This window comes from Mus musculus, chromosome 3 (assembly GCF_000001635.26).
Source record: "Mus musculus strain C57BL/6J chromosome 3, GRCm38.p6 C57BL/6J".
In the NCBI taxonomy this organism is placed as follows: Eukaryota; Metazoa; Chordata; class Mammalia; order Rodentia; family Muridae; genus Mus; species Mus musculus.
In genome coordinates, this window is record NC_000069.6 from 89,249,777 (window position 1) to 89,270,691 (window position 20,915).

Sequence of the window (20,915 nt, forward strand, 5' to 3'; positions counted from 1 at the left end):
CAGGTGCTGCAGCATCCTTGCCCTCCACTGACAAGAGAGTCATTGTGGGAGAAGAACGCAAAAATGATCGGGGTCTTAACCTATGGGGAGAGAGGTTAAACAGTAGATAATACAGGAGGGCCTGCCTTTCAGAACCTAACTGGTGTGCGTGTGTGTGTGTGTGTGGGGGGGGTATGTGCACATATGTTGGGGTGGTGCACATTGCGTGCGTGTAAGGACCCTGGGTTGGTCACCGACCCTTGCTTCTTCACTCTGGCAACCTTGTTTCCCTCCCCCATTTATCTTGTCTTCAAGATATTAAGAAATCCATAAGTCTCTTCAGGTTAGATCAAAGAGCAGCCAGCCCACAGCCTCAGCCAAGTCTTGATGGAAATGAGGCTGTGGCCCCAGACCCTGCTTTGTGCTGTCATGAGAAGCAGCTCTCTGTCCAGGGTGCTTGTCCTTTAGAGCAGCAAGGTTCCCGCCCCCTCCCCCCCCCACCTCCCTCTCCCGGTGGATGCTCCAAACTTTAGGAAACACCCATTTTGGTCACTTTTGTATACTCAGTAGTGCCTGAGAGTGGGAAGTAGGTTGGTTGAATGAAAAAACTTATCCTTCAACCCTTCTAGGACAAAATCCTACACATTTAGAGGCACCTAAAGGTTAGGGAATAAGGCTCAGTAAAGATGAAGCCAAGCGTCTAAGGAGGTCTGGTGAAGGATTATTAAGAGGCCACACTGCCCAGTCAATCACTCTTTACCTGGCCCAGGAGGAGGAACTGCACAGTTTGCATAAAGTGCTGACAGAGGGCGCTGTGAGCCCATCGATCCTGGATACTCAGGCCGACCTCTACCTGCATATTGGTCCTAAAGGACTAGGCAGTGCTCTAATTCTTTGGAAGCCAATCTAGGGAACTCAAGGGGCCAGGCACCGTACTGGAAAGCTAGAAGCATCACTTCCTGTTCCTGGGCTAGGAGTTGGACAGAATTTTCAGTAGAGATCACAGAGTCTTTCTGAGCCTGGCAGTTGAAAGCTCATCTAGTGAGGTTGAAGTGTGGCGTGTAGAGCGCTCTGAAGGAGGGATGGAGGGTGTCCAAAACAGGTCCTGGGTCTATGGGAAGGTCTAAGTCAGACCTTGATTTTCTCCTTGCCTGGAGTGGGAGCACTGGGTAGGACACACATAGCCCTGGGATATGGCCTCCTGAGGGTCAGAGGCTTTCAGAAGGCTTGGGTGGAGTCAGGCAGATAACAAATACCACTTCTAAGGTTTAGGTATGTGAGGGGAAGATCAGAGGTGACCCAGCAGTGCTAAGGAATCAATGTCACCTACTGTGTAGGACCAGGGGCAGTATGTGCCTCAGGAATAATGACCCATCCCTCAGGAATGGGTGGATTTACAAGGCAGGTCGGCGCCAATAGCAGCTTTACACTCAGCCTATCTGTGGTGTCTAGTTGTAGGCTATACACACCTGACCTGCCAATTAACCCTGACAGAGATATCACAGTCTCTAATCACCATCATTAGGTAAAGGGACCCGAGGATATGGTGCCTTCCAAGACCTGAAGGTGAAAAAGACAAAGGAATTTGGGGTTCCTGGGACTGCTCCAGCCGGGTGGCAGAAGACCTATGGGAGAGCGGGGCATCTCCCCACCCCCACTCCCCGGAGGACAGAGGGAGGCAGATGTTTCCTCCTGTTCACTCACACGTGGCAGCGACACCCACAGGCACCCGCCCCCAACTCCGGAAACAGGAGTAAATAATACGTGGGCGGAGTCGCTGTAGTCTGGCCTGAGGCTTCTGGCCCCTGACCTGACATGCTCCTTGGAGTCAAAGGTGATACCACCCTTCAAGAAGGCAGTGGGACACTGAGACTGAGGCAAGTGGACTAGATTGGCCTCCCTCCCCGGGACAGGCACAAGCATGAAGAGTGCCTGGCATTTAGGGCATACCAATGGGACAGGGCGGGACCTGGGGGCGCCCAGGGCAGGCGGGAGGGCTAGTCTGCGCCAGCCCTTGGCTCCAGCCCTTTCCGGCCCTTATTGTCCTTGGTGAGAACCGGACACTGTCCTGTTCCCACTGCCCCCTGCCTCCACAGCTCTGCTCCCCAGGGCCTGGGGAAGGATGTTGGGAAACAAGAGAGAGGCAGAGACCCATAGAGACAGAGAAGCTGAGAGACACAGAGACAGAGGCACAAAGGAAAGGGTTCTGTGAGAAGGATACACTGAAATCTATTGTGAAGGCACTGGGTGGTGGGCTCTGTGGGAACCTTGGTAGAATGGGAAGTTGGCAGCCCTGCCTTCTTTGGGGGACTGCTGGAGTCTACAGTCCTTGACAGGTTACAAATAGTGCTACCTCCTAAGCAAACAATGCTCAGAGCCCTAAGGCAGACAGCCGGGGCACTTAATTGTCCCCTATAGGTACATTTCTTGGCTTCCCTTCCAGGAAAATGGAAGTTCCTGGGGGCTCAAGGGCCAGAGCCAGGATCTGGCTCCTCAGTCCACCCCTTCTAGGGCTGAGAGCCAGATGTGCATATACAAGCTGTACCATAGATGCTGCTTGGTTGAGTTCCTGCAGAGGCACAGGGAGAAGCCCCTAATTGGCTATAGAGTTAGGCGTTCTCAAATACCTATAGCAAACAGCTTTAGGTCAGCTACTGGGAGTGAAGACTTCAAAGCTTTCCCTTAGGCTCCAAGGGGCAGCCACACCCAGCTAGGCTCTTCAGCGCTCTTCAGGCTCTTCAGGCCCGTGCCAGGTGGGAATCCTGGGCCCCACAGGTCTCAGCAGTTCCTTCCCGGGATTCAGATCCTTTGCCAACTGGAGAGAGGTCCAGGTCCCTAGATCTATAGAGGTTCCAGCGACACTCAGAAAAAAAAACAGGCATGCGTCTATTTAACAAATTATTTTTCTTGCACATGTAGAGTGTGTGTGGTGTCCTCACATGTATGCATATTCACAAGCACACAAATGGGTGGATAGGCACACATAGGCATGCAAAGTTGGAGGTCCAAAGTTAAAGTCTAGTGTCTTCCCCAGCCTCTCCTTATTTATTGAGGTAGCATCACTGAATCTGGAGCTCACAGACTCCAGTTAGTCAAGGTAGCCAGCGTGTCCTGGGACGCCCTTGTCTCTGCCTCCTGGGTGCTGGGACTACAGGAGGTTGCCACGGCCACCTGGATTTTTGGGATATGAACTCCTGTCCTCACCTGGCCCTTTCTCCACTGACCCATCTTCCCCAGCCCAACATGAACAGTTAGTTAGCATGGTGTGGCAAGTGTGCTAGCCACACAGTCTGTATAGGACTCAGAAATTCTGATGATAAACTAAGATTCTATTATGTCCCTTCAAGGTCTGTGGCAACGGGCACACGGGATTTGCTGGGCTATTCTGTGTTATGTATATTTGAAAACTCAAAAGTAAAAGTTCAATCTTTTTTTTATGGCCAATTCCTGTTTTCCTAGAGGATCTGACTCCAGCTACACTGGGGGACAACACCAGAAACTTTAAATTAGAGCCATCACCACCACCACCACCCCACCCCACCACACCCCCGAAGCAATAAAGTCTAAGCCAAATGGGTTTCCTTACTGTGAGGAGGGAACCTCAAGGCTCCCAGAGAATGTCTCACACCTTGAGAAAGCCGGGAAAGAAAAGCAGAGGGGGCCTCCAGGGCAAGAGGCAGAGGTCAGGGGAACTTAGGGGAACTGGAGAGCAAAAATACTGACCCAGGCTCAGCAGAGAAGGGCTGTATTCTCTGTGTCTAGGTAAACTGCCCTGAGCACTGCCCTCAAGCACTTTGAAAGGATTTCTGGGGCTTGGGTGTGTGCATCCACCTGTGTGGGGAGACTAGGGGTGAGGCTAGTAAGCGCAAGGTGCAGGGACCCACCCCTTCCAGCCCTGTCTCTAGACTGTGCCCCAGACCAACTTTAGGTTTGTAGGCACTGGGAGACAGTGGAAAAGAGACACTTCTTTTTTGGGGGGGGGGGGAAGGTGTTTCGAGACAGGGTTTCTCCGTAGCCTTGGCTGTCCTGGAACTCATTTTGTAGACCAGGCTGGCCTTGAACTCTAGAAATCTGCCTGCCTCTGCCTCCCAACTGCTGGGATTAAAGGCATGCGCCAACATGCCTGGCTGAAAAAGACGTTCCTTACGTTTGTTATTGCTGCTTATTTTAATGTGCTCAAGTGTTTGCCTCTGTATATTTATGTACACTGTCTGTGTGCCTGGTGCCTGCAGAGGTCGTAAGAGAACACTGAATCCTCTAGAACTAGAATTACAGATGGTTGTGAACTATTCTGTGGGCACTGGGAACATAACCCAGGTCCTCTGTAAGAGCAATAAGTGCTTTCAACCTGAGTTGTGCCGTTTTTTTCCAGCCCTGGTTGCTTTTTGATACAAAGTCTCATGTATTCCAGGCTAGCCTTGAATTCCTTGTGTTGCTAAAGATAACCAGTTTCTGGTCCTCTTACCTTCACCTTTCCAGTATTGGGACTGCAGGTCTGAACCACCAGGCCTAACGTTATTTGGAACCAGGTATAGATCCAGGGCTTTCTGCACAGTAGCACAAGATCCATTCACTGAGCTACATCCTAGCTCCAAGAGATGCACCTTGAATTAGACAGCTCAGAGGTGTAGTTTGAACTCTGACACTGAGCAGGTGAGTGACAGAGGCAGATTGAGTGACAGGAGCAGATTGAGTGGTTTCTCCACACTTTAGACTCCTTGACTGTAAAATGAATTGAATAATAAAAAAGGTTTGAGGGGCTGGTGAGATGGCTCAGTGGGTAAGAGCACCCGACTGCTCTTCCGAAGGTCCAGAGTTCAAATCCCAGCAGCCACATGGTGACTCACAACCATCCGCAACAAGATCTGACTCCCTCTTCTGGAGTGTCTGAAGACAGCTACAGTGTACTTACATATATTAATAAATAAATCTTAAAAAAAAAAGGTTTGAATTAAATCTAAATCCTGAGGGAAGTCATATATTTAAGAAACGTTTGTTTTTATTCTTTTCTTCCCTTTTTATTTTGTCTTTTGTTTTTGTTTTTGTTTTTGTTTTTGTTTTTGTTTTTGTTTTTGTTTTTTCAAGACAAGGTTTCTCTGTGCATCCCTGGCTGTCCTGGAACTTGCTCTGTAGACCAGACTGGCCTTGAACTCAGAAATTCACCTGCCTCTGCCTCTTGAGTGCTGGGATTATGGTGTGCACTACCAGGCTCGGCTGAGGAGTATCTTATATGATGATGACACCTTTTGGGGTGGGGCAGGTACTAAGGTCTCACCATGGTAGATGAGTACTTTAACACTGAGTTTTAGATGAGATTAATTTATCTTAAAGGGGGCGGGGCAGGGTGCTGAGAGATGGCTTAGTGGCTGAAGCGCTTGTACTCAGTTATCAACTGGGTTCAGATTCTCAGGTTCTATATAGACTGCCAGATGGGTGTGGTAGCCTATCTGTGATTTCAGGCTTAGTGGGTGGAGACAGGAGGTTCCTAGAACAAGCTGGGTGGCGGGCAAGACTAGCCCTGTGAGTGAGTGAGTGAGCTCCGGGTTTGCATGAGTGATGCTGCCTCAAGGAATATGGTGGAAGAGCGATTAAGTATGATTCTCTCTCTCTCCCTCTCTTTTTTTTCAAAGATTTTATTTATTTCATATATTTGAGTACACTGTAGCTCTCTTCACACACCAGAAGAGGGCATCAGACAGATCCCATTACCGATGGTTGTGAACCACCATGTGGTTGCTGGGAATTGAACTCAGGACCTCTGGAAGAACAGTTGGTGCTCTTAACTGCTGAGCCATCTCTACAGCCCCAATTATAATTCTTTTTATTTTTTATTTTTTTATTTAGTTTTTATTTCTTTTCTTTTTTTAACTATTACTTTTTAATTTTGCGTGCTCACTCAGAGTGTGGTGTGTGTGTGTGTGTGTGTGTGTGTGTGTGTGTGTGTGTGTGTGTTGTGTGGTTAAGCCAAAAAAGGTGGCTGGAGAAACAGCTGTGGGTGCTGGGAACCGAACTCTTATATTTTTGGTTGTGAGCCTATCAAGTACAATTCTTGACATCACTATCTACACACACACACACACACACACACACACACACAGAAAAAGGAAAAAGTGAAGGAGGCCAGTGGAGGTCACTTACCTAGCACACAAGAAATCCAGGATTCAATCCCAGCTTGAAAAAAAATTAGATTGGTAGATTTTGTTTGTTTGTTTGTTTGTTTGTTTTTTGAGACAGGGTTTCTCTGTGTATCCCTGGCTGTCCTAGAACTTACTCTGTAGACCAGGCTGGCCTCGAACTCAGAAATCTGCCTGCCTCTGCCTCCCAAGTGCTGGGATCAAAGGCGTGCGCTAACACTGCCCAGCAAGTTTCTGTTGTGGATCAGCATCATCTGAACAGCTGAAGGTCAGATAGTTAGAACAAGACATGGCTGTCCCTTAGTGGGAGGGAGCTGAGCAGGAACACAGCCTCTGGACTTGAGCTGAAATACTGGAACTTTCCTGGGCCTTGGCCTGCTGACCCACCCGTCAGGCTCTGGACTTGGCTGATTCCATGACTGCTGAGCCAATTCTTTAAAAGTCAGTCTACCAGGCCCCTTCTCTCTGCCACTGGCTCTGATTCGTGGGAGAACCCTGACTCATGCGCTGTTTTCACAAAAGGAAGGAAAGGCTAGCCTGACTGCGAGACACTACACAATCTTGGGACTGGCAGGCAGCACACTGTCAACACTCACAGTTGCTGTTCCCATGGGCTCCGGTCTCCAGCTTCAACATTTTTTTTTATGTATATGAGTACACAGCCATTGTCTTCAGGCACACCAGAAGTGGGCATCTGATCCCATTACAGATGGTTGTGAGCCATCATGTGGTTCTGGGAATAGAACTCAGGACCTCTGGAAGAGCAGTCAGTGCTCTTAACTGCTGAGCTATCTCTCCAGCCCCTTGAATATTGTTTTGTATTACACGTATTTATTTGTGTGTGCTCTGTCCGGTATGCCTGTGGAGAGTAGAGGACTAACTGTGGGAGTCAGTGCTCTCCTTCTGCACTGTAGAGTAGAGGACTAACTGTGGGGCCAAGGGATAAAACTCACAGCAAGCCCCTTGACGTGATGAGCTACCTCCCCAGCCCTTTTTCAGCTTTCCTGGGGTACAATCCTGCTATATTGTACTAGCTGGCATGATGCTTGAGACCTAGCCCAGGATGGTCGCAAGCATGTGACCATCCCTTAGCCTCAGCCTTCTATGTGATGGATGTTTCTCTCTACCTGATATAATAAATATTTGTTTGCTGCTTGTCTCTGTCTTACAGTATCACTTTATTGAAAGGAGGGGATTTGTCTGCTTAATAGATCGGCTTAGTAGGTAAGTCCTCAGTCAATTTTTTCTTTTTTGCAGAAGTGAAGCTTTGAACCCAGAACCTGTGGATACTAAGCAAATACTCCACCACTGATCTACACTCTGCTCAGAGCTGCTCATTTCTTACAGCAGAGTCTCACTGTGTTGTGTTGTCTAGGCTGGTCAGACTCAAGCTCAGGCTAGCCTATGGCTTCAGTTCCCCGAGTCTCTGAGACTGGGACAACATTGTACTTCCTTAGCTAACAGGTGTTTTAGGTGGCAGGGGGTCCTTGTGCCTACAGATAAACAATAGGAAACCCAGGAATGTCAAACATGAAGGATTGTCTCAGTGTAGGAGAGCTATACCTGTTTTCCACACAGAAGGCTGGGAGTGCCTGTAGTTAGTAGCCTGGTGTTCTGTGCAGTCTCTAGGGCCAGGGTACAACCAAACCCCCAGACTCTCCCTCCCTAGACCTTTATATTCAGTTTTGTTTCTTAGTCAACAGAACCCATCCTTAGGGGAGATGTTACATGTGCTTAATAGCTTGGTGACTGCTGTGCTCGATGTATGACAGAGAACACAGGAGATTCTCCCCTAGGCCCTTAAGCTGTCAAACCCATCTTTATGGAAGACGTCATATGTACTTTGCAAAAGTATTTCAGTGTAGTCACGCCTGAAGCCTCACTGTGCACACGGGATTGAGATAATTGTTACCAGGAAACTTTTTCCCCAAACTGTACATTTAGACATGTTTAGTCTAAAATAAACTGCCTGGTGTCAGACCTTCCAAGTTTGAACCAGCGCTGTGCTACGTTGTGTCGAACCTCATTCCTTTATTGCCTCCTGCCGATTGTCTCTGTGCAGGCAGTGGGCATTTGCAAAGACCCCACTGGTGTTTATGACAGGCTGTCAGGACAGCCACCAGTAGCATACCACAGCACGCTGGGCTCTTCGGGGAAACAGCTTCTGCCTTGAGGCAGTTTGAAAACACTGAACTCAGATGAGCCCCATGTTTCTGCCAACTGCTCAGCTCTATTTCTGGGTCCTTCCTCCCTAAGGCTGCCATCGTTTCCTGTCTGGATGCTTTAGGGCAATTTCTCTGAGAACCCTGATTCACCTGAACCCTTTCCCTAATCAGGACGACATCTTTGATTTGTCATTTCCCAGGAAAGCCTGTCTGTAATTTTCCCAGTATGTGTTTTGTTGATTATATGTATGGCTGTTGTTACCCCCAGGAAACTGTGGGGACCTCACCTCGAGGGCAGGGATGGACAGAGTCTGACTACCTGGAGCCCTCCTGAAGGACTCAGTAATCACCCGTGGGCACCTGTATGTAGGTGAACCCCTGACCAAGCCCTTACCTTCACCATAAACTCATCTCCTCAAGCTGCTGGTGGCTGACCCTAGGATTTGTGCATGCTAAGCAAGCGCTTTACTACTGAGCTGTACGGCCCTGTACCAATACCTTTTGACTTATTTGCTTTTATGTCTGTGCTTTGCGTGCCTGAATGTATGTGCACTAGGTGTGTGCCTAGTGCCTGCAGAGAACAAAAGAGGCCATCAGATCCCCTGCAGTTATAGATGGTTGTGAACTCTGTGGAGGTGCCAGGAACTAAACTCAGGTCCTAAGTGCTCTTGCCTGCTGCCAGGAGTGCTTTATAATAATTGCTTCTTTATTAAACCGGGTGTGGAGGCACATGCCTTTAATCTAAGCACTCCAAGGCAAAGGCAGGCAGATCTCCATGAGTTTGAGGCCAACCTGGTCTACATAGAGAGCTCCAAGACAGCCAGGAGTACATGGAGAGATCTCATCTCCAAAAACCAGGAAAAAAATAGATTTTTAAAAATTAATGCATGGTATGTACACTGCTGTCTGTGAAGATCAGAAGAGGGTTATAGATCCTGTGGGTTAGAGTTATAAGCAATTGTGAGCTAGCTGATGTAAGTGCTGGGAACTGGACTCAGGTCCTTCAAAAGAGCAGTATGTATCTCTTAGCCACTGAGCCATCTCTCCAGCTCCCTAGCACAACACAAATGCTTTACAGGGGTCCACAGTCACCTGGTCCTGACCAGTTTTCCCAGCCTCTCCTGCCATTTCCACCCCGTGATCGTGATCGTTCTGGAGACAGCCACAAGAATTACTCAGCATGATCTGTCACACCTTCAAGCCTTTGTTCAAGCTGTTCCTCAGCTTTGCAAGCTGCCTCTGCACGCTGCCTCCCGACCTAGACAGCTCTTACTCATCTTGCCAGAGTCGAGTCGGGTTCCTGGGCATCCCTGAGCATCTCCTCCTCAGCAATCCAACCTTGCTTCTCTGTGTTCTGGCTAACAGGAAACCTTCCTCACTCTTCAGTGGCTAGGAGAAGGAGCCCTCAGGATTAGACTTTGTTTCCTTCTGAAACCTAAGCTAGAAAGGTAGAAAGTGCCAGCAACCACAAGCAGAAGGAATTTCTCTCAGACAGTTCTGAACAGTGAAAGGTCGGTGAAGGCAGTGTGGGTTCTTGGTAAGTGTTTAGCGGATACTATCTTTACTATGTGGATGGGTGTTTTGACTGCACGTATGACTGTGTACCGTGGGCAAATCCCCTGGAACTGGAGTTAATGATGGTTGTGAGCCACCATGTAAGTGTTGGGAATTGAATCCAGGTCCGCTGGCAATATGTGCTCTTAACTGCTGAGCCAATTCTCCAGCCTCCACATAGTTGTTGTTATTGCAGTTGCGGTTACTCCTCCTCCTCCTCCTCCTCCTCTTCCTCCTCCTCCTCCTCCTCTTCCTCCTCTCCCTCCTCCTCCTCCTCTTCCTCCTCTCCTTCTCCCTCTCCCTCTCCCTCTCCCTCCTCCTCCTCCTCCTCCTCCTCCTCCTCCTCCTCCTCCTCCTCCTCCTCCTCCTCCTCCTCCTCTTTTGTCTTCCCAGTCAGGGTTTTTCTGTGTAGCCCAGGTGTTCTAGAACTTGATATGTAGACCAGGCTGGCCTTGAATTTACAGAGACCTGCCTTCCTCTTGCTTCACCTTTCCAAAAGCTGAGATTACAAGCCCGAGTCATCACATCTGGGTCCTGTATTTACTTAAAAATGTACAGGTGAAAAGGACCTCCTACTGGCTCAGGGCGCCCAAAGCAACATTCTCAGCACCATGGTGATAAACTGCCCCAGAGGGACAAAGGGTGGGGGGAATAAGAGGCAAAGATTAGAGATAGAGGAGGAAGGAGAAGGGGAAGGCAGCAAGTGGGGGGGGGGGGGAGAGAATGTTTGTCCCAGAGGACAAAGGACTGCCTCTGAATAGAGAGGAGACAGACAGGGCCTCATGGGCAAATGGTGGTTTATAAAGGCAAAAGGGGAAACCCCCTGTGTTAGGATGAAGTGTTTTACTTTTTTTGTTTGGTTTTTCCAGAGACAGGGTTTCTCTGTGTAACACCCCTGGCTGTCCTGGAACTTACTCTGTAGACCAGGCTGGCCTCGAGCCCACAGAGATCCATCTGCCTCTGGGATTAAAGATGCGCACCTCCCCGAATTAAGATGTTTACTTTTGATTGGACAGGTTGAATGGATGAGCCAAAGGGGGCTTTTGCTTGCTAGATTTCAGTTCTTTGATAGTTGGACCTTGGTAGTCAGCCTCAGGAGGAGAAAGTGGGCAAATAATGGAATGGATCTTGGTGGCTAGCTTTAGGAACATAATCTAATAGTTTTCAGTAAGGAAGAGGGGATGGGTGAGAAGAGCAGGCCTGACAGAGCCCTGGCGCAATGCTCGGTTGTCTGGAGTCTCTTCACTAGGTAATTTTTTTAAGGTTTTATTTTTACTTTCTTTTTTTTTTTAATATTTATTTATTGTTATATGTAAGTCACACTGTAGCTGTCTTCAGACACACCAGAAGAGGGCATCAGATCTCATCACAGATGGTTGTGAGCCACCATGTGGTTGCTGGGATTTGAACTCAGGACCTTCAGAAGAGCAGTCAGTGCTCTTAACCACTGAGCCATCTCGCCAGCCCCTTATTTTTACTTTCATGTCTGTCTGTGTCACATATGTACAATGCTCTGAGGCCAGAGGGAGGTATGGAATCTCCTGGAACTGAAGTTACAAGAGGTTGTGAAGCCTCCAGGCCTGGGAACAGAACAGAACTGAGGTCCTCTGCCAGAGCAGCTAATGCTCTAACTGCTGAGCTGTCTCTCCAGCCTGCAGACTAGCTATTTTGGTATAAGGTATGAGGTTGAAATCTAACTTTTCTTTTTTAAACAGCAAACTAGTTGCAAATTTTTCTGTTTTCTGTGTTTGGTGCTGAGGACTGAACCCTCAGCCCTTCCTCTGCACTCAGCCAGTCTGGCCCTCCAGAGGCTCTCCCAACAATCCATATTCCTTAGGATCCCACCTCTAACATGTGATGAATTAGGATACTGTTCATTTAATTTCTTCTCCCCCCCCCCCCACTTTTTTTAAAAAAAGATTTATGTATTTTATGTATGTTGAGGACACTGTCACTGTCTTCAGACACACCAGAAGAGGGCATCGGATCCCATTACAGATGGTTGTGAGCCACCATGTGGTTGCTGGGAATTGAACTCAGGAAGAGCAGTCAGTGTTCTTAACTGCTGAGCCATCTCTCCAGCCCTCTTCTCCCTTCTTAAAGATTTATTTTTATTTTATGGTTATTGATAGGTTATTTCTCAGCCAGTGAAGTGAGTCAATTCAAGCCAGATTAGATTATATTAAATGCAGGTTTATTGGAAAACTGCTCTCAGGTAAGTTCACTGGCCCCAAGGACTGAGGCCAGGCAAGTTACCGTGGGGAGGTTGGAGTGGAGGGAGAGAAAGGGTGCAATCAGAGAGAGAAGAAAAGAAGGAGAGGGTAAGGGAGGGAGGGAGAGAGGAGACCAAGATGTCTGCATTATATAGGGAAGAGCCTCTGGGGGAAGGGCAGCCCAGCTCCTGGGTTGGAAGACAGGGTATGCCAGGTAGGGACTGAGGGATGCTGGGAGAACCTGGAGGTCAATTCTGCTTTGATGTGCAAAATATGCATCCCAGTCCCTTGTCCCACGGTATAAAACAGTTTTGAGCATTTTGTAGGCACGTCTGGCCACCACCAGCCTGCAGAGACCAGAAAAGAACATTGGGTCCTCTGCAGCTAACTGTGCAGCTATCTGTGGGGTTACAGATAACTGTGAGCCGCTGTAGGTGTTGGGAACAGAACCCTGGGCTTAACCAATGCTGTTAACCCCGGAGCATCTCTCCAGTCCCTTCGGCCCTTCCTTTTCTTGAAGAAAATAAGCAGAGCCTTGGTGCTCTGCATCTTTTTCTACCTCCCAGCTTCAGCCCTTCAAAAATAAAAAAGAATTTAATAATGATCATTGGCAGAAAGATAACTATTCACTGGGCGGCCTGCGTGTATCTTGGCCTGTGGGACGCCGTACCGTTTAATGGTCACAACATGCTGCAGTAGGCTCTAATTCTGCTCTGTTTTGTAGCCAGGCCTGTGTCTGCCTCCTTCCTGAGTAGGCTGAGGCCCCACCTTCTGTCAGCCTTGCTTTTCCTGCTGTAGGCTGACGAGATTCTGGAGCAGCCAACATGCAAGATAGCATTTGGGTGTGGACAAGACCGTGGGGATTAGAAGCATCCTGGGCATTTCACATCCAGGGCGTACCATAGGGCCTTCCCTTTAGGCACGGCTTGTATTTCTGGAGAGGGATGGAGGAGAACCTTTGTGAGGGGCGTGTTCTCATAGGGAGGTTGTCACTGCGGGCAGGCATTCTTCTTTAAGGAACTGTCTTTAACAAAGGAACTTACTTACATAGTTATGGAAGTGGGTCAGTTTTACAAGTATCTAATGAAAACTAGCTCTGCCTCCCCCTCCTCTGCTGAACTCCTGTCTCTCATCCCAAAGCTGCTGCTCCTAAGATTTTCCTCTCTATTTCTAAATAATATATGATTGTTTTTCTTTCCTTCCTTCCTTCCTTCCGATTTCATTTATTTATTTATCTATTTAGGTGATGACCTTTGTGCCCACTGGCACGGCCTCCTAGTAGACTCGCCATAGAAGGAAGATTTAATTGTCACTGATTCTCATTTTCCTAACACACAGTCTTACCTTACCTCCTTGACTTAAATGTATTCTAAGCGTTAGCTAAATTTTTTTTTTTCTCGCCTTGAACTCAGAAATCCACCTGCCTCTGCCTCCCAAGTGCCTGGATTAAAGGCATGCAGCACCACTGCCCGGCAGTTTTAGCTAATTTAATATTTAATTTTTACATTGCTATTGGTGTGAAAATGAGCTCAGGAGGAATGTGAAGAGTTCAGTTGAATGCTATCCCAGGAGCCTGAGCATCAGGCCAGCCTGGTACAGGCCACAAAGCAAGGCTAGAGAGAAAACTTAAAAAAAAAAAAAAAAGGAAGGAAGGAAGGAAGGAAGGAAGGAAGGAAGGAAGGAAGGAAGGAAGAGAGATGTTTGAGGGGTTGGAGAGATGGCTCAGTGGTTTAGAGCACTGGCAGTTCTTCTAATGAAAGATTAGGGGTTCAATTCCAGCACCCACATAGCAGCTAACAACTGTCTGAAACTCCAGTTCCAAGTGATTTGACTCCCTCACACAGACATACATGCAGGCAAAACACCAATGCAAGTAAATGAAAAATAAATAAATTATGAGAGAGAGAGAGAGAGAGAGAGAGAGAGAGAACCAGTGAATCAGCTGTGAGATTTCATCTTCTAGAAATGTAGAAGCTACTTGCATGAAGTCTCATCAACACGATTGGCTAAACCACCACACTAAGAGACATAATGGACATGCTAACCTGGAAGGGGGAAAACTCATGAGGCCTCAAATCTCTCTATATATAGATGTTAAGATCATGTGATGTCACATGCCTTTCATCCCAGCACTCAGAGGCAGAGGAACACTGATCTCTGAGTTCGAGACTAGCCTGGTATATGGACTAAGTCCCAGGACAGCTAAGGATATATAGAGAAACTCTGTTTTGAAAAAAAAAAATCACAACAACAAAACCATGATCATGTACAGTTCTTGTAACAGATCCAGGTCCAGTCACTGCCACTTTGCTTATAACCATCAGTAACTCTGGTCCAGGGGATCTGACACCCTCTTTTAACCTCCTTGGGTAGCAGGCACACGTGTGATGAATTCATACATAGAGGCATACCGTTGATACACGGAGAATATAAATCTAAAAAAATAAAAAGAGGCCATACATTGAGAGAGAGCAAGGGAGGGATTGGAGGAAGGAAATGGAGGAGGAAAAGTAGCATAATTATACTCTCAAAACAAATTTAAATTATGATTAAAAATTCTGAAGGGCTGGAGAGCTGGCTGAGTTCACCCTTGTCTGTAACTCCAAGCTCTGACACCCTCACACAAACTTTCACGCAGGCAGAACACCAATGCATGTAAAATAAAAATTAATAAATGACTTTTTAATTGAGGCCAGGATGTGGTGGTGCACACCTTTGAACCCAGCAGGAGGCAGAGGCAGGAGGATCTCTGTGAGTTTCAGGCTAGCCTAGGCTACAGAACAAGAGGTCCAGGACAGCCAGGGCTACACAGAGAAACCCTGTCTCAGGGAAAGGAAAGAAAGGGGAAAAAAGAAAACGGCACATTTTACTCTTGTCTGTTGTCTCAGTAACATGTTTTTTGTTTTTGTTTTATAAATAATAATTGTTGATTAACATTGAAGGCTTTGAGGAAATAAGGGTTTGGTTTGTTTCTCTTTTATTTTACATGGATGGGTGTTTTGCCTGCATGTATGTCTGAGTATGTGTCTGGTGCCTCGGGAAGTCATAAAGTGTTGTCAGACGCTCTGAAACTGGAGTTACAGATGGTTAAGGACATCATGTGGGTGCTGGGAATGGAGCTCAGAGGATCCTCTAGAAGAGCTGCCAGAGCTCTTAACTGCTGAGCCATTTCTCCAGCCCCTCTGGATTCCCTTTTGACATACCAAAGTAAACTAAATTTCCAATCCAGCTACAAAGCTTTGAACAATGGGTCTTTGAACATTTGTTAATTTTTATTTTATGTGCACTGGTGTTTAGCCTGCACGTGAGTCTGTGTGAGGTCTTGGAGTTACAGTCTACTTCTGTCCCCGCTTTGTGATTTCCAAGTGGACCCTCAATCCACTCAGACTAGATTTTTTTCCCTTTAAATCAGGGCCTTCCTTATGTAGTTCATGTTGGCCTTGAACTTGGAGCAGCCCTGCCTCCTGAGCCTTGGGATCATGTGGATGTCCTCAGGACTTTTTCACTCCTCATTTACTCGTTTTTCCAACAACAGAATTGCTTTAAGGAAGGTTTGGTAACACACACATTTAATTCTAGCACTGGGAAAGCAGAGGCAGGAGTAACAAGGGTTCAGGGCCATCCTCAGCTACATCCCATGCTCTAGGCCAGCCTGGAATACATTACATTAGACTCTGTCTCAAAACAAAACGAATACCAACCAGGCTGGAAACAGCTCAGCTGTTAAGTGTGCTTGCTGCTCTTCCAGAGGACCTGAGTTTGGTTCCTAGCTCCAGTGTCAGACAGCTCACAACTACCTGTAACTCCAGCTTTTCTGGCTTCTGCAGGCACCTAAATGTATCCAGTATACGCTCAGATAGACACACATATGCACACATAAATAAAGATTTAAAACCCAAACAAACCAAAAATCAAGCCAAAGAAAACCCCCTTGTTTTATTTAAACTGTTATTGCTACCTAAAGGCAACCAACCCCTTTTTATTAAAAAAAAATTTTTTTTTTATTTTATGCACATTGATGTTTCACCTGCGTGTATGTCTGTGTGAGGGTGTCAGATTCTCTGGAACTGGAGTTACAGGCAGCTGTGAGCTGTCATGTGGGTGCTGAGAATTGAACTAGGATCTTCTGATAGAGCAGCCAGTGCTCTTAACTGCTGAGCCACCTCTCCATCCCCTAGCAACCAACCCTTTATCATATCCTGTAATGGTCATGGTCTTCTTTCTTCTTCTGTTGAATTGCCCTGGAATCACAGGTATATGGGCCTGTGATTTGCAGTTCAATTTGACATGACCAGCCTATTTCTTCAAGACAGGATCTCAGACTGGAGTTCAAGTTTATTCCGGGTACTCTGTAAAATCCTGTTTCAAAATATAAAAGGGCTCAGTGGTTGAGAACTTGCCTAGCAGGTGTGAGGCGGCCTGTTCATGTTTGCTGATTGATGGGTGTGTTGGAAGAATGCTTGAATAATTGAATGAGTGGGCTTTCTGCACTGGAGAATCTAGTTTAAGGGGGGCGATGTAACATTCCCATCTTAACGCAGCGTTTCGGGGTATCCTCCGATTGTCCACAAGTTCCAGCCGGTATCGATGTGGGTCTCCAGAACAAAACGGCAAAAACTCTTCTGAACTCAGATTTTCGAAGAGCAGTGTATAACCAACCTGGATCTGAGCGCGGCCGAAATTGTCCTAAGAACTACAGTTCCCAGAAGGCAGCCCGGAAAAAGGGCGGTAGTAGAAAGGGACTTCCGGATGCTGATGCGGGCCTTGTCAGCGCGGCACACGGAGGTACGCTTAGGTGGCGGGCAGAGTGGAAAGACGGAAATGGGTGGCGGAGACTGGGAATAAATGTCAGATGCAGAGCGGGGATCGGTAGAAAGAACCCTTAGCTTTGATTTTTCTCCCTGCAGCCAACATGACGAAGTTAACACAGTGGCTTTGGGGACTGGCTCTCCTGGGCTCTGCCTGGGCTGCCCTGACCATGGGAGCACTGGGCTTGGAGTTGCCTTTCCCCTGCCGAGAGGTCCTGTGGCCACTGCCTGCCTACCTGTTGGTCTCCGCTGGCTGCTATGCCCTGGGCACGGTGGGCTATCGCGTAGCTACATTTCACGACTGCGAGGACGCTGCCCGAGAGCTGCAGAGCCAGATCGTGGAGGCCCGAGCTGATTTAGCACGCAGGGGGCTGCGCTTCTGACACCTAAACCCATTCCAGTCTGGACATCTTTCCTCATTCCGCATTAAAATGCAGTTTTATTTTCTAATCTTGTGTAGTTTTGAGTATGGAGGATAGCGGTGGGGTGGGGGGTGGGATGGGGATTCTATATACTAGAGGTCAAGAGGTGAGGGGGCAGGAGAACCACCTTACCAGGCCTTACTTAGCTTTGCATTTTGATGGTGTTCTGTTCCCTTCTCAAGATTTTTTTTCTGTTTGAAATAGGATGCCATGTACCCTAGACTGGCCTTGACCCCAGCCATATGGCTGTGGATTATCTCGATTCTAACGTCTCTAATTACAGGCTAAACCCACCATGACTAGACTAGTTTATGTCATGCTGGGCTTCAAACTTGGAAGTCCACAACTGAACTATATCCCCAAAACAGGTTTGTTTACTTGTGTATATGGTTTTAATATATATGGTTTTAATAAGTAGTTCAACCTGGCTTACAACCAACCCTGTCGTGCTACCCAGGCTGCCCTCAACCTGTGGTCCTCCCGCTTCAGCTTCAACCTTGGAAGTGCTGCGAGGCTTCCCATACAAGGCTGCGCAGGAAGCATGGGTCCCTAACTTCCTTCCATTCTTCACAGCTTTCAAGTTGGTTGTTTTTTTGTTTTGTTTGTTTGTTTTTTGAGACAGAGTTTCTCCATGCAGTCCTGACTGTCCTGGAACTCACTCTGTAGACCAGGCTGGCCTCGAACTCAGAAATCCGCCTACCTCTGCCTCCCAAGTGTTGGGATTAAAGGCGTGTGTCACCACTGCCAGGTTTCTTTTCTTTTTAAAAGGACTTCCTGGATCTTTCTAACTTCTAGTTGTTTTTTGTTTTTTAAAGATTTATTGCCGGGTATACAGGGTGAGTTCCAGGACAGCTAGGGCCACACGGAGAAACCCTGTCTTGAAAAACAAAAAAACAACAAAAAATATTTATGTTATGTGTGTGAGTACACTGTAGCTATCTTCAGACACACCAGAAGAGGGCATTAGATCCCATTACAGATGGTTGTGAGCCACCATGTGGTTGCTGGGAATTGAACTCAGGACCTTGGGAAGAGCAGTCAGTGCTCTTAACCACTGAGCCATCTCTCCAGTCCTAACTTCTAGTTCTTTCAAATCCCTTTTCTGAGCCAATCCTACAGGCCCCCCAGGCAGTAGGCCCTCTGTCTGTCAAGTCAGGCAGGTTGGGAATGGCGAAGAACACATCACTCTGCAGGCAGGGGTGGGGAACAGTTTATTTTAAGGCACATTCTAATACCACCTCAGCCTCCGAAATGAGAAAAGATGATCTCCTGTAAAAATGTGATTTCATCCCACAGGTCCTATCTGATCTAAGGAAAGATCTTTGGTCCCTTTAGTTTCAAAGTCATCTTTTTCTCACAACCTATTGCATCCATGGAACTGGTCACAAGGACCAGCAGAAACAGGAGCTCTGTTTGGTATCCAGTTGGCACTCGGGTGCCTGGGGTCAGGTCTGCAGGAGGCGGTACTTCCTGTCTTGCTCTGGAGGGTACTTGCAGAAAAGCCCGAGGCGGATTAAGCTGGTGAGGATTCCTGGAAGGTTGGGCACCTGCAATCAAAAAGCTGCTAGAAAGACCAGACTCTGCTTTGTAGACCCAACGTCCCAATCTAGAGTCTGCTTACCGTGATGTATGGGTCTCGGAGGCGAAACCCGTAAATAGACCAAGAGGCGGAGCAAAAGAGCGTGGCAATGGTCAGGGAGAAGGAGAGGCGCTGGGTTGATTTAGTCTGAACGATCTTGGCCTACGGCAAAAATGTGCCTGGTTCAGGTTCATAGAACCATTCCTGAGTCCTCGCCAGAGAATTTCCTCGCGGAAAAAAGACCACAATCCCTGTGGTGCGTCTTTCATTCAGCCCTTTTCCTGCATCCCACTCACCTCTGCTACCTTGACTTCTTCCAAGAGCTGGGCCCCGCCCCCGCCCCAGTATTAGCCAGTCCCTGGCTCAGGGAGCCTAGCCCTTCTCCGCATCTCCCCTACCTCTTGGCCACCCCTACTCACCAAATCAGCCAGTGGGGAGAGGTACATGCTGATGGTAAAGACGCTACAGAAGAGGCCTAGCTGCTGAAGCCGGGCCTCAAGGTCCGGCACCAGAAGCCAAAAGTAGCCATAACCCAGGAGAAGGACAGCCAGCAGGGTTGCCGTCTGCAGGAGCACACCATGCTGCAGGGGAGAGGCGTCTTACATGCATCTGTACCCAGAACACTCATCTCTCTGCTGGAATTGCCTCCTCCTGTCTTCTGCCATGCTCTAATGGGGAAATCAACTTTTATCCCGGCCTTCACGTCAGCCTCTCACCACTCAGTTATTTGAGAGAAATCTCAGCCACACAACACTGGAGATCCCCAGGGAAGGGGAGAGCCATTTTTAGATCCCTCCCCTTTTCATGTGAGCTTCACATACATGTACAATAAGAGACCAATAAATGTTAGTGTGACTGAGTGGGGAAGCAGAGCGAATGGCCATTCTTAGCCATTGGCCCTGGTCCTAACCCTAAAGGAACTATCAGACAGTATAGCCCTCTTCCCCCAGCCTGTTGGGGGAGCACAGGATATCTTGACACCACGGGGTTGGGTAAGCCACCAGCATTTCGAACAAGGGGAGGGTGGGTGGCTCTGTGTGCATTTTAAAGGGTTGACTTCATGGGCAGGAGAACCAGAAGGGCCTTCTAGGAAAGGGAATTAATGCCATCCCACTAATCTTCCAGGAAATAGAACTATATGCTCTGCCAACATGGCCAGGTGTGGGGTGGAGGTGAGTGCAAGGGAGGGCCTCTACCTTCTGAGGACTGTAGTGCAGATATGCCAGGATATAAAGAGTCTGAAGCACGGCCCCCACGCTATTGACGATGATAAGGGTCCCATCTCCCTTCAAGACTCCGTAACTCAGCCAGCTCAGGTTGCTGTGAGGGAAGGAGGATTAAGGTCCAAGGGGCTGCTGGGGTTGCAGCAGGTCTCCAGGGATCTCTTGCACCTCCCTCAGCCTTTCCCATCACAGCCAACAACACTCTCACTTGACATCCGTGGTGAGAAAAGGCAGGAACTGGATGTTGTCCACGCTCCGTGTCCTCTGCATATGCCTGAGGTCCGAGCTGGAAGGGATCCAAAGGAAATTGTTAGGAGTGGGTAAAAGATTTCTCGGTGTTTACCAATCATCCTGAACGACAAGCAGATCTCCCCCCTCAGGCCAAGAGGCAGCCTCGCCTTGGACCTCAAATCATCCAATCCTATTCCACTATTATTCTGGGTTCCAAAAGCAGCAAGATATTGCAGCCACGTCTCTTGCCCGCTTTCATTTCTTGACTTCCTGCCCCAGCCCAGTCCATCCACACTCTCACAGGCCAGTGGAGAACATGCCCAGGGTGAAGAGCACGCAGGCACTAGAAAGGAAAGAGTCTGCCACGCCGCCCGCCTCCATCCCACCGGAGCCGGTTCCCTAGCCCAGCGCGGAGTTCCAGTAGCTCAGACCCGGAGCTGCGGAAGGCGAAGCTCCGCCCTTCCCCGTGGAACCGCGCCGGAACCCGCCCTCGCCCGAACTTCACCGGAACTGGGGACCCAGCCAAACCAGCGCCGCGTGCTGGCCGGGTGGTTTGCTGTAATGTGCGGGCCTGGGTCCTGATCGTGCTGTTCAGATTGCGTTTAGT

The 20,915-nt window shown here is 48.2% G+C and overlaps 2 protein-coding genes across 7 annotated transcripts; one reads left to right on the forward strand and one right to left on the reverse strand.

Annotated features, from left to right (window-relative positions):
- Window positions 1-7,288: 7,288 nt before the first annotated feature.
- Window positions 7,289-17,303, forward strand: Dpm3 (dolichyl-phosphate mannosyltransferase polypeptide 3). Of its 3 annotated transcripts, none has more exons than XM_030252779.1 (3): window positions 7,289-7,337; window positions 16,587-16,830; window positions 16,953-17,303. In XM_030252779.1, the coding sequence occupies exon 3, from the start codon at window positions 16,958-16,960 to the stop codon at window positions 17,234-17,236; it is 279 nt and encodes a 92-aa protein (XP_030108639.1). In that variant the 5' UTR covers window positions 7,289-7,337; window positions 16,587-16,830; window positions 16,953-16,957; the 3' UTR covers window positions 17,237-17,303. The 3 variants fall into 3 exon arrangements, with proteins under 3 accessions (XP_030108639.1, XP_006502046.1, NP_081043.1); XM_006501983.2 differs by lacking the exon at window positions 7,289-7,337 and adding an exon at window positions 9,484-9,815; NM_026767.4 differs by lacking the exon at window positions 7,289-7,337 and having other exon boundaries at window positions 16,685-16,830.
- A 1,166-nt stretch (window positions 17,304-18,469) lies between these two features.
- On the reverse strand, window positions 18,470-20,815 carry Slc50a1 (solute carrier family 50 (sugar transporter), member 1). 4 transcript variants are annotated; one of them, XM_006501155.3, is made up of 6 exons: window positions 20,740-20,815; window positions 20,286-20,363; window positions 20,051-20,174; window positions 19,274-19,435; window positions 18,897-19,016; window positions 18,470-18,822 (listed from the first exon to the last, which is right to left on the reverse strand). In XM_006501155.3, exons 2-6 carry the CDS (start codon window positions 20,345-20,347, stop codon window positions 18,721-18,723), a joined length of 570 nt encoding a protein of 189 aa, XP_006501218.2. In that variant the 5' UTR covers window positions 20,348-20,363; window positions 20,740-20,815; the 3' UTR covers window positions 18,470-18,720. The 4 variants fall into 4 exon arrangements, with proteins under 4 accessions (XP_006501218.2, NP_033083.2, XP_030108337.1 ...); NM_009057.3 differs by having other exon boundaries at window positions 20,610-20,794; XM_030252477.1 differs by having other exon boundaries at window positions 18,470-18,806; window positions 20,610-20,791.
- Window positions 20,816-20,915: the final 100 nt, after the last annotated feature.

Excerpts from the sequence above, each read along its gene's own strand:
- Slc50a1 (NM_009057.3), bottom strand. The coding sequence starts at position 20,689 with ATGGAGGCGGGCGGCGTGGCAGACTCTTTCCTTTCTAGTGCCTGCGTG. Across the intron at positions 19,436-20,050 it reads TGCACTACAGTCCTCAGAAG|CATGGTGTGCTCCTGCAGAC; the intron begins GTAGAGGCCCTC and ends TCTCCCCTGCAG. Across the intron at positions 19,017-19,273 it reads TCTCCCCACTGGCTGATTTG|GCCAAGATCGTTCAGACTAA; the intron begins GTGAGTAGGGGT and ends TTTTTGCCGTAG.
- Dpm3 (XM_030252779.1), top strand. The coding sequence starts at position 16,958 with ATGACGAAGTTAACACAGTGGCTTTGGGGACTGGCTCTCCTGGGCTCT.